This window comes from Eurytemora carolleeae, unplaced genomic scaffold, assembly GCF_000591075.1.
Source record: "Eurytemora carolleeae unplaced genomic scaffold, Eaff_2.0 scaffold1346, whole genome shotgun sequence".
In the NCBI taxonomy this organism is placed as follows: domain Eukaryota; kingdom Metazoa; phylum Arthropoda; class Copepoda; order Calanoida; family Temoridae; genus Eurytemora; species Eurytemora carolleeae.
This window is the reverse complement of record NW_019397232.1, coordinates 55,602-74,151: the sequence shown is the minus strand read 5'-3', so window position 1 is coordinate 74,151 and position 18,550 is coordinate 55,602. Positions and strand designations below refer to the sequence as shown.

Sequence of the window (18,550 nt, the reverse complement as noted above, 5' to 3'; positions counted from 1 at the left end):
AATTTGGTTTGGTACATTAGTCCAGTATACTTAGTAGAGTTGATGTCTATGTATACTCTCTAAATTGTTATTAATTGAGACAACATATATATATATATATATATATATACATCCCCCTGCGCAGAAAAACATTTATTAAATGCATTGTAATTAGATAAAAATATATACATCTTATATCTTTAAGATTACTTTGCATAATGCTAATACAAAAAAAAATTTGATTGATATACAAATTGTTATTTCATAGTTTGAAATATCTAAGGTCTACAACATAGGGCTGCAAATATATTGGGATGAAAAATCTGAGTTTGTGGCAAAAACTCAATTCTTTTTCCTTTTGTGACTTATATGTTTCAGAAAAATATTTTTGACAAAAACGTTGAAAACATATTTAAAGTATATGAGATTCTGGACTGGAGAGTGGAGACCCATAACATCCTTTACGTATATTATTTGATACAAGAACATCTCAACAGAGATTACAACTGCATGTTTGATCCTTTACATAACAGATCCTGCATACTTATTACATGTATGATCCTATATTTACATAAAATAGATCCTACCTTATTTGAAGGATGGATTTATCCAGACTTGTTACAAGTACAGCTGTATCCGCTATATTCAAGCTGTTCCGCTGTTCCGAGACGACCAGGCTGTTCCGCTGTCCTGATACAGCTAGACTATGTCGCTGTCCTGACAATTGCTGTCTTGGAAGTTGAAGGCTCCGCCGGAAACTCTCAGGGGAACAAAATTGTCTAAAAAAACTTTGTTACATTAAAATACAAATATTAATTATATAATTGTTTACATTTTGAAATTTTTCATTGAATACGAAATGTATAAAGAAAATCTTTTGACGATTAAAACTTTTTGTCATTTAAAAAAAACAAAGTGTCCATCACTTTAAATGGACTGTTTGTAAGCGTTATTTCAAGTGACCCTCCATGCAACGATGGCAATGCCCTATTCACAACGGTTCCCTTAAATGCATTGTCCGATCCAGAATAAATTATATATCAATGTTTATAATTTTTATGCTACTTGCTTTAATTGTGGTTTCTCTACAAAAGTGAAATTATCCAAATTAAACACCTTTAAACCTATAAAACTATTCTATATTATTTATAATCTGTTTCAGGAGCGCAGAAATATATACGTTATATGTATTTCAGTTTTTAAACTACAAATTTATTAAAGAAGAATTATACTTAATGAAATGTTTCACGATCCTCAGTAGTCAAAATTCTTTAAACAACTAAAATTTTAAGATTTTTACACCACAAATTGTGTATTTTTTAAAAATATTACAAACATTTCTTTGCAATAATTTATCTTTTAAAAAATATAGCACTTAACTGCATGCAATACACAAATTATTATATACATATAAGAAATGTATGTATTTACTTAAAGCAGACTAGGTATAGGACTTGAAATTATGCTTACAGTCCCTTTAACAGTTTATCCATTTATGTAAATAAACACAATTATTTAGAACATGACAATGAAGAGTAGAAAGGAGGCTGTAAGAAGAGGGATAGGGAAAGGAGGGAAGGGGGAAGGAGGGAAGGGAAAGGAGGGAAGGAGAAGGAGGTAAGGGGGAAGGAGGTAAGGGGGTGTTGATGGAAACATTCTCTCTCTTGTCTGAATAGAGATGATAGATGAATTCATAATTTATTTATATTTCAAACAGTTTTCCTTTACCCCCCAGGAAATGGGTCATAAACATGTAAAAAGAGAATATTTTGATGAAAAAGTTGGCCGTGTTTTCTTGTTCCCGACTCCTGGTGATCTTAACGTTGCAAATTTGTTTTATTCACGTTTTAAACAAATAAAAATGTTTTTCTTTAGAACAGGATGAAAAGTTATTCCAAACAACTATTACCGTAAACAATGTTTTTTGTTTACAATGTTTTTTTCTTTGTTATATATTTAAAGAAATTGTTGACAATTGAGAAGGCAAAGTTTGTCAAAACAAAACATGGGGTAAATGTTATACTCGTGAAACAAGTGTCCAGAAATATTTCAAGTTGTCGAAAATCTGACAAATCAGAAAATTTTGGATTCAATCCTGAAAACAGTGTCTCCCCCCCCCCCACCTCTCCCGACTCCAGATGTCCGGTTAGTTTATGGTTAATATTAATAGATGAAATTTAAAGGGGGGGGTGGCCTAGGTGGTTTTACTTTGAAAAAATAAGTTTAATATAATAAGTCTGCATTTACTTAACATTTTAAGCTTGTTTTGAAAAAATTGTTTAAATTAATTACTTGAGTCATGTAAAAAAAAATTTAATAAATTGTTTAAATCTAAAAAAAACTCCATTTTTAAACATTTTTTATAACACTCTGTTCCCGATATTAGCACATGAATGAACACAAACAAAGACCGGAATGAGAAGAAAGAACAGTAAAGATTATTAGAACTCTGTTCTTAGCTTTCTCAAAAGAACCAATTTAAACTGTTTCCGGTTTTTATTTTAACCAACATTTGAAAATATTTTTATTTCCCTTTCTACCACTTTCAGACAATCTGGCTTGAAAGAGTCTCACGACTTAGTTTTAATTTTAATTTAAATATTTTGTTTTCTATTTTTCAACGATTTTTTTATTTTTTATCTGAATAAAATTGTAAAAAAAATTATCTTCGGTTTTTTATCTCGAAAATCAATAAATTTCTTGTCTTCGCTTTATAAAATTCCGCTCGTGATATGTGAAGAGGAACAGTACATGAAAATTATCAATTTACAGTTGGAAAAACAAAGATATCCCCATCATTAGATGATCTGAGAGCTAGGATAAGATTAAAGAATCCAATTAGTAATCACCTGTTTACAATATCATTGTTTCTATGATTATTCCAGGTTTGTGAGTTCTCTGATCTTATACCCTCAGACAGAGCAGGGTTCTCCGGTCTTAACCCTTGTAGGACAGGGTTCTCCGGTCTTAACCCTTGTAGGACAGGATTCTCCGTCCTTAATCCTTGTAGGACAGGGTTCTCCGACCTTAACCCTTGTAGGACAGGATTCTCCGTCCTTAACCCTTGTAGGACAGGGTTCTCCGTCCTTAACCCTTGTAGTAAGAGAGGGTTCTCCGTCCTTAACCCTTGTGGGACAGGTTTCTCAGTCCTTAACCCTTGTGGGACAGGTTTCTCCGTCATTAATTCTTGTGGGACAGGGTTTTCCGCCCTAAGTCCTGGTAGGACAGGGTTCTCCGTCCTTAACCCTTGCAGGGCAGGGTTCTCTGACCTTATATCTAGTAGATTAGAATTGTCAGGTTTGTTTCTCCGGGTACATCCTAAAAAGAGATTTGGCTCGGTTTCATACAGTTGTTCAATTCTTTAAAAAAATGTAAACATAAATTGTTTTAAAGAGAAAATTGTTATTAGAAAAGATACTTTTTTGACAAATTGTCATAATTGACAAATTGATGAAAGGAATTGAGTCTTTGTAACAAAATCAAACATTTAAACCCTAATATCTTTAGAACCCGATCTTGTAAACCTTTGATATTTCAAACTCTGATTATTTTATTTAACAGAATTCATAGTTTGAAATATCTAAGGTATACAACATTTGATTCCAAAGATATAGTGATTAGAAAATCAAAATTTGTGACAAAGACTCAATTCCTTTCGACTTAGAATTTTCTAATGGTTTGTCGTTTACATACTCCCCTTATTCCATCTTACGCCAAAAATATATACTGAATTCTGAACATTTTTTAACGAATGGCAAAACTAGAGCTTATTATAAAGATAAAGAAATTGAGTCTTTGGAACAAAATCAAATATTTAAACCTCAATATCTTTAGAACTCGATGTTGTAAACCTTTGATATTTCAAACTCAGATTATTTGATCTAACAGAATTCATAGATTGAAATATCTAAGGTCTTCAACATTTGGTTCCAATGCCATAGTGATTAGAAATTCAGAGTTTGTGGCAAAGACTCAATTCCTTTTAGATTCCTTCCAAACTAGCAAATATTTCATTGGTTTCTTAATTTTTCTTCAATTCTTTAACATGAATATAAGACGTGAATACTTAATTTTTATTGGAAAAGATACTTTTGAAATAATGTTCATCTCTTCCTTTAAACAGCAGATTTCATCAATTAAACCTCTGAAATAATATACGTTTCGTTCGGTTCCGTCTCTTATATCTCATTTCACGCAAACTTTTCCAACGAACTGAAATTTATTGTTAAGATGAATTTTAGATTCCTTCCCAACATATCTTTTTAAAAGTTACCTACCTATCTCCTGTTCAGTGTTGAGGTTTGATATGTTGTTTACTAATCCAGACTCAGGTCTACTCCATCCCTGGTTACCGCAAACTCTCAGCAGCAGAGGAGAATTTGGAGACGAAGCTGCAAAATTTGGCTGCTCTTTTTTCTGAGAGCTGTTATTTCTTCTTGTTGGTTGAGGGGTTGAGGACACCTGGAAAAGATAAAATTATAAATAAAAAGGGGTCAATCACGTGATGACGGTTTGTTATTTCTATTCAATACAAATCTTATTTAAAAAACCTTAAATACATTAAGCTACCCACAAAGGATGGGACGTTACAGACGACTGTACGGAACTTTATTCAGTCTTTTTTCTTACAATCTTGGTTCTTATATTGAATATTCAGATCATAATATAAAAGATTATTAGATCGTCAATGAAGTGGGTAACCCTGTGCAAGGTAAGTATAAATGCAACCTATTTTTGAACTCTATTCTTTTTATATGACCATTGACCGGTAATTTCCTAGCATACGATTTTTGGACCCCTGCCCCCCCCCCCCTCCCTCCTTTAAATTTAGTACATGCATCTCATATGTAACACATGGATATGATTGGTAATGTGACCGCAGCGCCAGGTTTCCTAGTCTGTCCTAGCCTCAGCGCCCGGCATCCTAGCCTGTCCTAGCCTCAGCGATAGTCCCCTTAGCATATCCTAGCCGCAGCGCTCGGCTAACTTACCCCTAAAATAATATAAAATAAATAATTATAATTTTGCTGAAATTTAGTTAGTTGCTCATGTATACAAAATTGATCAGAGGGGGGGAGGGGTGTCCAACAACCGTATACATAAGACGGACTCTATATGACCATATAACAGTTGACAAAGTGCATAAATTAACGACGAAATGTAAATTGACAAAATGTATAAATTTACGAAATAAAGGTTGACCTGACTTAAATTGACCAAATGTGTCCATTCTCGATAAAAAAAAAACAATTTGACCTATTCAACCATTAAAGCTTATAAATTCGATTTCCAATCCAAGTCAGGGATGGGGTGCGTAGTAGACATACTGAAGTATATGTTCACCCTCAAGGTTTTGTAAGATCAACAATGTTTCCCCTGGAAAATGAAGAAAAATAAAATGTTAAAACAATCCAGGTTTATAACTCTCTAGTGGTCTCCCATGTCCCCTCTAGCTATAAGGGAACATTCTAAATTCATCGGAGCACGTATGCCAATTCTCTCTTTATCAGCATCTTCCCCTATCACTATGGGGGGGGGGGGTATTCCTCCCTGTGTTTTTTTTGTTTTAACTTAAAAACGGTTTAAACCAGAACACTCTTCTTAATTTTTTCAACTTCATAGTTGTGATCAAAGTTAGAATTTTTTTTATTTTTGCTGCAGAGGGTAGGGTGGAGGACGGTGTTTCAAAAAATCAAAAACATTAAAAATAATATTGATGTTAATTAAGCTATGATCTGAAATAATTTTTTTAAAAGCCCCTGAAAAATGGATGTTATAATAGGTTTTACAGGTTAATATTGGTAAAAAATGAAAATAAGAATTTTCAACATTTTTATCACATACTTTTCATTTGTTTAAACCTTCCTCGCACCCTACCACTAAAGTTAGAGGTATACTTTTTTATAATTTTATAATTTATTGAAAAGTTGGACTTTAGGGACATGGATTAAACACCCCTATCTCAACTCTAATGGCAAAATCAAAAACAAAAACGGTCCTCAGCTTTACTAATCTATTCTATCCTATCCTTACAACTAACTGAAAGCTTAAATCCTAAGAAATCTGTAAAGTTTGAAGAAGTTCGACTGATCTAAGTTCTAAAAGAATGTTTCTGCTCCAAGCCTACTTCTTAAGTTCTCCCCACAAACTTTAATTTAGACTCCAGATACATTGTTTAGTGGAAAATCACTTTATCATATCGGATATGGTTCAGATGAAATTTTAATAATAGCAGACATTTTTATTTGATACTGAAACATACTAGCAGACATTTTTATTTGATACTGAAACATAAAAGCAGACATTTTTATTTGATACTGAAACAATCAATGTATTTATAAAAGACTTCCCCAACACCAATAAAGGGACTGTTACCATATAATTTCCAGTTTCCCTCCATACAAAGATGACAATTGGCACGATTTTTTACGGCACTTTTGATATCTTTGTCCGATTAAGAATGAGTTAGATATTCGTAAGTTTTTCTTTCTTTACTATCATTTGTGGTTTCTCTGTAAACGTGTTTTGTATACATTTCTTACATATAAGAAACAATGGAGAAATTATTAGATCTAAACAATTTTCAGGAAAACCAATTATTCTAGATACTTCCCACGTTAACATGGATAATACTAGTAGTAGTAGATCCTAGACCTATACCTGCATAATCTTGTCAGGACTGGTAGTTGATCTGGACCTAGACCTATACCTGGATAATCTTGTCAGGACTGGTAGTTGATCTGGACCTAGACCTAAACCTGCATAATCTTGTCAGGACTGGTAATTGATCTGGACCTAGACCTATACCTGAATAATCTTGTCAGGACTGGTAGTTGATCTGGACCTAAACCTATACCTGGATAATCTTGTCAGGACTGGTAGTTGATCTGGACCTAGACCTATACCTGGATAATCTTGTCAGGACTGGTAGTTGATCTGGACCGGAACAAGAAAGAGAGAGGAGAACCGCATCCTTTACTTGAAACCTATGAGTGAACAAATTATGAAGAATACATCAAAAATGATCATGATGATACAGAATTTGTATACAGCTAATGCATCAAAAATGATCATGATGATACACAAAGTCTCCGAAAAATACATCAAAAATGATTGTGGCGATACAGAATGTCTCCGAAGATTGTATCAAAAATGATTATGATGATACATGATGTCTAAAAAAATTCATTAAAAATAATCATAATAAGATAGAATGTCTAAGAATAAAGGATTAAAAATAATTATGATGATACAGAATGTCTAAGAATAATGGAATAAAAATAATCATGATGATACAGGATGTATAAAAAGATTGCAGTAAAAATAATCATGATGATACAGGATGTATAAAAAGAATGCATTAAAAATAATCATGACGATACAGGATTTCAATAAATAATGCATCAAAAATTTGTATAATGATACAGGATTTCCATAACGAATGCATAAGCACATGCTTAACTGCATTTTTTGTTATTTATGCCCGTAAAACAATTTTTTTTTAAATGTTGAAAATTTTTATATTTTTCATTTCCATCTTGAAAAAAACGTCAATTTTTTAGCCTATATTAACCCTGGGTTTCCTTAAAAAAATGTCAGCCAATTTGGTTTAGCTGTTTGGCCAGCTATAGCTGACATACAAATATATATGTATGAGCGAAGAGCTTTATTTGAGATAAATATTACCTGAGTAGGAGGAGATTTTCTTTGAGAAAACGGAGACCTTCGTGGAATATATTCTCTTTAGGAAGTTTTAAACTTAAAACTATTTAGAGAGAATTTGAAATTCTTTAAAAGATCTATTAAATAACCATTGGATACCATTTAAAATTACATTTTTTCGTCATTTTTTTGTGGAGGAATGGAGTTTTTGCCAAACACACTGGATGAATTACTCTGCCGCGTTACAAGACAGAGAGAGAGCATGCGCATAACTCCTTTGGGCTTCTGCTTTAGGGTTACTGTGAGCGAACAAACCCCTGATTCTTGAAAACACGACATCTAGAAGGCACTGCCTGATTCACAACGTTACCCTTAAAACCTTAATCTAATTAAAACGTGGATTGTAATTGTAAATAGTGCATTTCCATCTTTGCCCTGAATAAATCACTTCAGGTTACTAATGAATGTATAGTTTTTAATCGATTCTACAGGACTCCGATCAAATATTTTCAATCCGGTTTAAAGTTTCTTCCGTCTCCACTAAACAAACTGTACTTGCAGTGCAGGAAAACTTTAGCGAGGACTTGAAGTAAGTTTTTCTCCCAAGAGATGTTATGAATTCTAATAAAATCACTCAATATCTTTTACAGATGGTTTTGTGTAAGTACGCCAAATTAAAGGACTATGAAGTAAACTAAATTTTGGGCCGCTATTTTTACAAACCATTTTGCAGTGTTCACTTGCAGAGTTTAGAAAACCTCAAAATTAGACGTGTAACTAAAAAATTGGTTTCCAAAAAAAATATTTGTTTCGCCTTTTGTTCTGAACAAGAGTCTGCTTTTTTACGAACATCGGTTTATATCAATATCATTACATCTATACACTACAGATCTTGCCCGGCTACATTTGTTACATAAAACGTGTTGGGTCGACTCTAACCTGGTTAGTCCAGACTGGACGATACAGTACATATTGTACCGGCTTGGATTGGAACAATGTGGATAAAATTCTCTTTACTTTGATTTAAACTTGAATATATTCTGCCTGAGATCAAATGATTTACGAGGAGGACCGGGGGAGCCCTGAAGCATTAAAATATTTCTATAAATATGTCGAGCTTAACAAGAACCGGTTTTATACCTTTTCTTTCAAACTAGTGTAAAAAGGAGATAAAATAAAATGGAGGAAAATTTGATGATATTTTCTAACAAACAGAGGCCGAATTTAAAGAAACTGAGCCGCGGCTTGAATTTAAGACGCTGCTCAAATATGGTTGGTTCCTTGTATTCAATTTTTCAAGATTCAAGCCATGACTTAATTGAAACCGGTTTTTGGGCGGATTTAAGACGCGGTTCAAATGCATTGAATTCGGACTTAGGTAAAATTTGTCAGAAGATTGGAATAAAACTCAACGTATTTGAATTCTTAATACTCAAACTTTCTCTGAAGATTGGAATAAAACTTAACGTATTTGAATTCTTAATACTCAAACTTTCTCTGTTTTTTTTTAGTTTCAAAAACATGATGCAAGAAAAAAGCTCAAACTTGCTTTAAACTATTATCATTACCAACGTAGAAACATACCTTAGGCGTAGATGGTTCACTTTTCTTTTTCCTGTTAAGCAAGGGAGAACTAAAATTTAAAAAATGTAAAAAAAATTTGTAAATTTTTTTTCATGTAGATTATTACCTGAAGAACTTTCGCTCTTTTTTCGGTGTTTTCGTATTTTCTCTAAAATCAATTTTTCCAAATTGTTAAAAATTTCAGTCGATGCTCAAATAAAAAAAATCCTACTTTCGGAGTTCAAATAACTATTTATTTACTATTAGCGAGGATTTAACAGGGAGAACCGTTAACTTTACCGGGAATTTACTTTCGAGAATTTGTTGATCCAAAAAGTCGAGAAATCAGGAGGAAATGTCAATTTCCGAAGGAAATTCTCGCTATAAGTTAATATGTAGTTTTATCCAATTCTTTCAGCTAGATTATTAACCGCTTGAAGTTTTCAATAGTAATTAATAAGTATATTCCATGTGTTATGTTTTTGTTAAAACTTCGGAATTTAGCTTTATTTATCTAATAAATGCGAGAATTTTTCACCTAAAAAGCATCACTTTTTCTGCCTTGCACTATAGTTTTATTTAAAGTAATTATTTCCAATTTCCATTTACTGATAGCGCCGATTGAAGGATTCTTTACTCTAATTGGATAATAAGATAGATAGAAAGATAGATGTAACCGCCATACTATTTCTATTGGTTCAGAATAGACATCAAACACATGACTGAACCCTGATTGGATCAGGCTCCAATGGACTCGGTATACAGGAGTGTGGGCGAACAGAATGGGATAAAAGATTGCTCCAATTTTTAAAATTTTCCCTCCATGATTTTACCATATTTACTTTTTCTTCTAAGGTAGAAAGATATTTTTTTTAAAAGAAGTTTTTCCTTTCTGTATTTGTCCTATTTTGTTTTAAACTGTTTCAAAATTTTCAAGGAAAGCATATTGAATATGCGCAGATACTGTTTAATAATATATGCAAACAGTAGACAGAATATAATAGAAAGAAACTATAAAGAATCCACAATAAAGCTGACGCTGACAACGCAAATCTTTATTTTAGTCTTGTATCTAAACACACACTAATATATAACTATACACTTTGATACAGGGGGTAATACTTATATATTCTCATATTGGTAAATGCCAAAAATTAATTAATAAATCAAAAGAAATTTAAAAGGAATTGATCCAGGAAGGTCCAAGAAAAAAAACTTTTTTATGTCATAAAGGCAGAAATTCTATTTTATTTTTTTTTCGGACTGTCGACATAGTTTTAAATGACGGCTTAAAAAAAGTGAACTTTGAAACCTTTGTCTGAGAAAATGATGATTGTTTTTCTCGCTAAAATGTATAATCTCCAGTTTGTAATTCTTTTTAAAAGTGACTGGCAGATTTATTCAGCATTGGCAAAGAAGGAAAACGGCAGAATATAACATTCTTCCAGACAAACCTTTATTTATCGGGAATGTAACAATGTTTCTTGAGAGTACTTGAAATTACGTCTACAGTCTTTTTAAGATTAATCTGGGTATCTAGGCTTATATGCCAAAAACGTTTAATATTATCTCTTTATTACAAAGTCTCCTTCTTACTACTACTACTACCACTACTACTACTACTACTACTACTACCACTACTACTTCTACTTCTAATAATAATAATAATAATAATAATCATATACTCGAGACTGGAGTTCCAAAGAATAATAATTAGTTGGGCGGAAAAAATTACTTCCACGTTGTTGTAAGGAATGTTATTAACCCTATTCCTGCTGGGGGAGGGTTAATTTGACCTCCCCCCTGTAGTTTTTTTACATAACTCAAAAAGTATTGGTCTGAGGCTGTTGAAATTTTCTGACTTCTCCTACATACCCAAAGCCCTCCATTTAGGCCTAAAACCGGGCTTTAATAATAACTGCCTGAGTCCTCAGGCACACTGCCTGAATGACTGCTTTTTCCTTTAACAAACTAAATCTTTGTTTTGACACACTTCCACTTGTCAGATTTTAATAAAATTTAGCTTTTTTGGAAAGCCTTTGACATAAGGAAACGAATTGCACAAGTTTTGCGAAAAAAAATGCTAATTTTTTATGCAAACAACCTATCAAAGGAAATTTGCACATTTTTAGTTTTTCTTGATTAAAAATCAGGTTATTTAAAATTTTGCAAACATTTTTGCATATTTGAAATGGCATGGTCAAGGGCTTTTCAAAAATGTATATTTTTTCATTTTTTGGACAAATTTATTTTTGCAAACATTTTTACTATATAAATGGATTTTGCGATAACAAATTCAATTTTTTGCAAATTTGCAAAAATTGTTGCAGATTCTAAAAGTAGGGCATAAGAGCTTTCCAATGATGTATCATTTGTCATATTTGGACATCAAACATGGGATTTAGAGGGGGGGGGGTCAAATTGACCCCCCCCGCATATTCTGGTTTTCAAGCAGAGATAGGGTTAAACAATGTTAATTTTATTTTAGCAAAATTTTGAGAAAAATGAAATTCCTTAGATCATTTATTCTGTGAGGACTTTGAGCTGTATTGTGTATAATGGGGTCCATGTAGTAGTCTTGGGACTGATAGGACTGAACCCTGTAGTCCGAAGTATGTATAAAAGGACTGCATTGGTCATCGGAAGTAAACTCAGTCACTTCCCTGAAATTTGACAACTTTTATTAGTCTCAACAGTTTCCTTGTAATTTATCTTAAATTCTGAAATTTAGATTTTATAATTTAGAAATATTATGTTACGGTGTACAGATGAATAGACATATTTCTACAAAAAAAAAGAAATCTCCGAATTCGTTCAGTTTTACTTTATAGGTCTTTACATGTAAATCCCTTGTGTAAGGTATTTTTATTTTATTTTCAACTTCAGTTTTATCACATTAGAAGTGATTATTTATTGATTGCAATTAATATTTTTTTTAATTAAATATTTGTCGAATTTTGCAGCTAACTTTTAACGTAAAATCTTAATTTTCAATAAAAGTGTGTTCATTTGAAAATATTTCTGTGCAGAACATTTTAATGTGAACCTTTAATAAACCTTTGTCAGATTGAGAAGGAAAATGTCAAAATTTGCATTTTTGAAGGATAGAAAGACGATGATATTTTCCTCACAGTTACTCAGTTGAAGCTTCTAGGATGAGACTCCTGAGACGACTGTACAGAATGTAAACTGCAAGTTTTTTTGAATTTATGATTCCCTAGCTGCAACTGTTAAAATATTTTTTGCCGACTCGTGAAAAATGCCAAAAAAAAAGACAATATTCAAGGCAGAATATTTAAAAAGTTTTAGGTCGTCTTTATATTTTCATCCTTTGTGGTTCATTAGTGAAAACAACCAAGTCAAACAGACACTCAACAAATGGAGGAGAACTGTAATTACTTAAACAATCCCTTCCTCCCTTCCTCCCTCCACCCCTCCACCCAAAACAAATCTAATTATAAATAAAAAAATAAAAAAATTCCCAGTATAGGTGTAAAAAACAGTCCATGTGTAACTTTTTATAAATTAATTTAAAAAAACCAATATTCTAATCTTGAGCTATATTTGTAGTAAAAAGAACATATTTGAAAATTAATAAAGCATACCTTGTAAACCTGTTTATATTACTGAACTCTTCAATACGAACTTGCTTCCTGCTAATTGTTTTATTCAAAATTAATAAAAATTACAGTTTTTTTTCATTCAACATCAATATGAAGCAGGGCAGAATTTAATGAAATGGAGAAGTTGTTGAACTAACTACCGCCGCCATTTCGAATCCTTAATCACTCATTCATATCCTTATGATTTTTTAGAATTTGATTTAGGATTTGAACCGGGGGTCGGAGGTTCAGCGACTTCTCCAATTTATTAAATTTGGTCTCTGATATATATAAACAATGCGTCATCCAAAGCATAAATCTATTATTTTCAGGATTTGAACCTGCAGTACTTAGTTTAGCAACCAATCCATTTAATTAAAATTTTCAAAATGAGGTTCACCTTTTCTAAGTCCTTTTAATGTTTAAAAACTTTTTGTTTTGATTTAAAATGGTGACAAATAATGTTAAAATTTTCGTTAATTTTAATATTAATTTTAATGTCATAATATTCTTAATTAATTTCAGAGTGACTTCAAAACATTGACGGTAAAAAAAAAAAAGAAATGGCAATTACAATTATAAAACAATCCTGTATTGTGTATCAGAAGTATTAAACCATCTTCCATCCTGAAATAATGGAAATATATTATTACACCGACCATTGATCAACATTACAAAACCAACATAATGACAATAACCCAATCCCTGCTGGGGTACTTTTCTGTGAATTTCTATTGAAATCTGCTGGGAAATCAGAATGATTAGTTCAATTAAAAGATCAAACGACTTTGATGACTTTTATTTGGCTTTAACCAAATATGAAAAGGGTTGGGAATAGGCTGGTAGAAATAGGGGAATTAAATTAAATTAAATAAAAAGAAAAACACCATCTAAATTCTGTTCTTTTGTTGTTGCATGAAATGAGAGCTAGAGACTTTATTGTGGTAGATTTATATATATGTAAATATATATTAAGAATTTAATGTATCCGCATTATTTCTTAATGAGTAGGGATGGGTACCTTTTACTATTAAAAAAAATTTTGGAGTTCGTTATAAATAGATAAAAAAACTTGTCATTTAAATTCTAAAATCACAAAAAATGCAGACCACGTTTAGAAAATTCCAGGACGAACGAAATTTTATGATTATTGTTTCGAGAATCAAGCATGTAAAAGAAAGTTGAGAAAATGCCGCAAAATATTTCAAAGATCAAAGACGATCTTTCATGTTTTGTGGGACACCCTGTCTGATGGCTCTAATTGTCCAATATCAATAAGAAAATTACCAATTTGTATAATTGGCAGTTGTTAATATAAACAAATATGAACATATTAGTTCTATATTTCGTGATAGAATTATACTTGCTGAACATGTATAAACGGTGGTTCATATTAATTACGAACAAATAGAGTAATTACAATAAATTACTTCTCTTTACTTTCATCCATTCAATGTTTGCAACAATAGAACAGTTTTACCCCGTCAAATTCGTTTTACTTAAATAAAATTAATAAAACATTCGAATAGACTGTTGTTAAGCAACTCTTTATTCAAATTAAAGAGGCATGCCTTAGCTATAACTGTACCTTTTAAACCGTCTTTTTAGTCAAAATAATGATGATATTCTCTATATTTCATTCTAGAAAGATAATTTAGTCCCTGTACACCCCTGACTAACCAGAGAGAGAGGTGTTCGGCTTCTTCTTTTTGAAGTCATATGCGTTTTGGTAAATAATTAAACAATCTTTTAACTTACGGATTTTTTTATACAAAACGTATATGCCGTCAAAATAGTATAAAAGAAAAAAGGCAACAAAAATATGTTTAATAGGTCTTAATTGTGATTGAAAGTCATAGCTTTCTGTCATATTGACAGAACCGTTAAACAGATAAGGTGCAAAGAGTGTTGTTGTGAATCATGCATGTTCTCTTTAAATGGTTCGTAACTTGAAATTTCGTCAAAGAGTGGTAAACATAAAGATGTGAATATCTGACTTGCGAAGTTGCTCCTGTAAGCCATGCTACAGGGTGTCCCAATAAACATGGGAATTCAGTGACGAATTTGTTATCGTCTTTGTAATGGAATCGCATTGTAATACCTAATTTCAAAAGCCATAATATTATTATGTCTGCTAGAGTTTATTTAATGAGAATGGTAAATGGCTGTAAAGATGTGTCTATAATTTCTAGCTGCCTGCAAGATGAACAGCGAAGATGGACAAGTTTTCTCTTTTTGCATACTGTAATGTTCTTGTTTTACGAAGTACAGTACAACCGTAAACAGTCAAAACATAAACAAACAATTTGTAAGCATAGCAGACAAAAATCTACTAAATTAAAGAATTATTTAAATATATGATATAGGATTCGTCACTGAATTCAAATGTTTATTGGGACACCCTGTATCAAGATGAGTTCAAAGGAACTGTACGCCTAATTTCAAGTCACCATGGATGGCAATACCCGATTCACAAGGGTACATACTAAACATATATATGAACAATAATGTGGAAGGCATTGTCGTTTTTCTAGGTTTAAAAGTTTTTTTCTATGATTTCCTTTATGATTTCCTGCAGTATAAGGACCTGATTAGACAAAGCTATTAACCCTATCTCTGCTGGGGTACTTGAAAACCAGGATACTGACCCCCCCCCTGCATCACATGTTTGAGTCCAAATATGACAAATGATACATCATTGGAAAGCTCTTATGGTCCACTTTTAGAATCTGCAAAAATATTTTCAAACTTGCAAAAATTTAATTTTTTTGTTTGCAAAATCCAGTTATAAAGTAAAAATGCTTGCAAAAACAAAATGTCAAAAAAATGATAAATTATACATTTTTGAAAAGCCCATGACCATGCTATTAAAAATATGCAAAAAGAATTTGCAAAATTTTAAACAGTCTAAATTGTAGTTAGAAAAGCTGAAAATTATCAATATCTGACAACTGAAAGTGGGTCAAATCATTGATTTAGTTTGTTACTAAAAAAGTAGTCATTCAGAAAGCGTGACTGAGGACCCGGTTTTAGACCTAAAGGGAGGGCTATGGGTATTTAGAAAAAACTCAGAAAATGTCTACAGCCTCAGGCCAATACTTTTTATGTAAAAAAATACAGGGGGGGGGTCAAAATAGGGTTAGGAATATAGGGTTAAGTTACTTAACGTCCCTTGGGTCAAACAAATAAAAAATTACGCATTGCTCTACAAAGTTTTCGTGAAAAAAATCGCGCATTTAAATCTCAAAATTTTTTCGGGAAATTAAAAAAAAATTGCTTAACCACAGGAACCCCAACTGAAGTAAAATTTCTTCCCTTTAGAGCAGTTGTTAATAATTAAACCTTTTCCCAGCAAATTATATTTCTCATGATTTTTTCAGCAAATTTGCTTGAATGTGTCGGTAGAAATGTTACCAGAAAAAAGGTAAAATGTATGCAACATCACTGGTACAACTTGGTGACCTCGTAGCTTCTCTTACTTTGAGTCTATGCATGAGAAGAACAAATTCATTTAGTTCCATATTAGAAATTCAAAACATTTTTGTTCTGCTCAAAAACTCTTTAAATGAAGAAGTTCTGATCAAAAACATTTAAGATTTCAATGTTTATTTTTCCAGAGGTTTTTTTAGAAGGATCGTTTTTTCAAAGTTGTGCTAAGGGTTTTTAAATTTTAAATTGCTTAAAAAAGTGACTTTCACATTTAAAAACTGTAAAACTCCCTTTCAACACTTAAAAAGTCTTATCTCTAAACTGTATGTATGTAAAAGGACATCTCTATAAATGAGAAATTGTTTAAGGAAAAAGTTAAAAAATTTCTATTTCCCCTCTAAACACCATGACTTGCAAGACTGTTCTGTCAAAACACTTCAAACAAACATATTTTTGTGTAAAATAAATTAATTAACTGACATTGAATTTAGCCATAAGAAATATTATAAAACGTGGCCAAAAGCATGAGTTTATATTCAGAAAAAAGATAAGAAAATGAAAAGGAAAGAACAAAAAATATGATAAGTCATAAGATAGAAAGCAATTGAAGAACCTGAAAAGTGTAAGAGTATAAAATTAATGCGAACAGAAACCGTATTTAACATTTTTTATAGGGACTGTAAAGTGACCCTCCATGCAGAGATGACAATTCCCGATTCACAACGGTTCAGAATTAAGAATGAATAATATACTTATAATTAAGAAATCATAGAGGAATGATCTGAATTAAACACTTTTAAACCTAGAAAAAAGACAATATCTTTCACGTTATTAATCAGGTAAAGATGTCAAGGGTACCGTTGTGAGTCAGATATTGCCATCATTGTATCGAGTGTCACTTAAAATTACGCTTACAGTCCCTTTACGCAATGTTAAATAACCGACTTAGATGATTAATGAGCTTTTTTTGTCTTGTTTAGTGAACTATCAGATTTATCAGCTTGTTTAGTGAAAAATCAGATTTATCAGCTTGTTTAGTGAAACTGCCTGATTTATCAGCTTGTTTAGTGAAACTACCCGATTTATCAGCTTGTTTAATGAAACTACCTGATTTATCAGCTTGTTTAGTGAAAATATCAGATTTATCAGCTTGTTTAGTGAAACTGCCTGATTTATCAGCTTGTTTAGTGAAACTATCAGATTTATCAGCTTGTTTAGTGAAACTACCTGATTTATCAGCTTGTTTAGTGAAACTACCTGATTTATCAGCTTGTTTAGTGAAACTACCTGATTTATCAGCTTGTTTAGTGAAACTATCAGATTTATCAGCTTGTTTAGTGAAAATATCAGATTTATCAGCTTGTTTAGTGAAACTATCAGATTTATCAGCTTGTTTAGTGAAAATACCTGATTTATCAGCTTGTTTAGTGAAACTATCAGATTTATCAGCTTGTTTAGTGAAAATTTCAGATTTATCAGCTTGTTTAGTGAAAATATCAGATTTATCAGGTGGGTTAGTGAAACTATCAGATTTATCAGCTTGCTTAGTGAAACTACCTGATTTATCAGCATGTTTAGTGAAACTACCTAATTTAGTAGCTTGTGAAGTGAAACTATCTGATTTATCAGGTTGGTTAGTGAAACTGCCTGATTTATCAGCATGTTTAGTGAAACTACCTAATTTAGTAGCTTGTGAAGTGAAACTATCTGATTTATCAGCTTGTTTATAGAAACTGTCTGATTTATCAGCATGTTTAGTGAAAATATCTGATTTATCAGCATGTTAAGTAAAACTATCTAATTTATCAGCTTGTAAACCCACCTAAGATGATTTATCAGCTTTTGAACCCACCTGAGATGATTTATCAGCTTGGTAACCCACCTGAGATGATTTATCAGCTAGATCTGAGCACTCTGGAGAACTAACACTGGTGCTGGAAAGAGGAGCACGAGAACTGGATCCTTCTACAATAGATTGATAACAGGTAGAAATGGGCATCGTTTTCGTGACCAAACATCAATTTTTTGTGAACGATTCTGTCGTTCAGAATAGTAAAAATGAACTTTGAACAAATGACATTGAATGTTCAGAGAAACATTCTTTAGAAAAGGATTTTGTTTGACTGGACTAATGATTTGTTTTAACAAACTTTAAAAAAAACGATATCGTTTTTACTTAAAGAAAAATGTTATTAAACGAAAGATTTTATAGAATGAAGGACTTCACTGGACAAGCGTTAAGTGAGAAAACGAACAAAAACTCAGTGAAAAGTGAACTATAATTTTTAGAACGACCGAAATCAATTTATTTTACC

At 31.8% G+C, this 18,550-nt stretch overlaps 1 protein-coding gene across 1 annotated transcript; it reads right to left on the bottom strand.

The window, feature by feature from the left end:
* Positions 1–566: 566 nt before the first annotated feature.
* Positions 567–18,203, bottom strand: LOC111712907 (uncharacterized; the record flags this gene model as incomplete). The annotated part of the gene is made up of 12 exons (XM_023487663.1): positions 18,088–18,203; positions 13,396–13,433; positions 12,810–12,857; positions 11,718–11,867; positions 9,332–9,373; positions 9,226–9,274; positions 8,686–8,723; positions 7,666–7,702; positions 6,885–6,965; positions 4,257–4,440; positions 2,829–3,297; positions 567–758 (listed from the first exon to the last, which is right to left on the bottom strand). Coding segments are annotated over exons 4-12 (1,148 nt in total), but the record flags the coding sequence as incomplete, so codon positions are not given.
* Between the last annotated feature and the right edge of the window lie 347 nt (positions 18,204–18,550).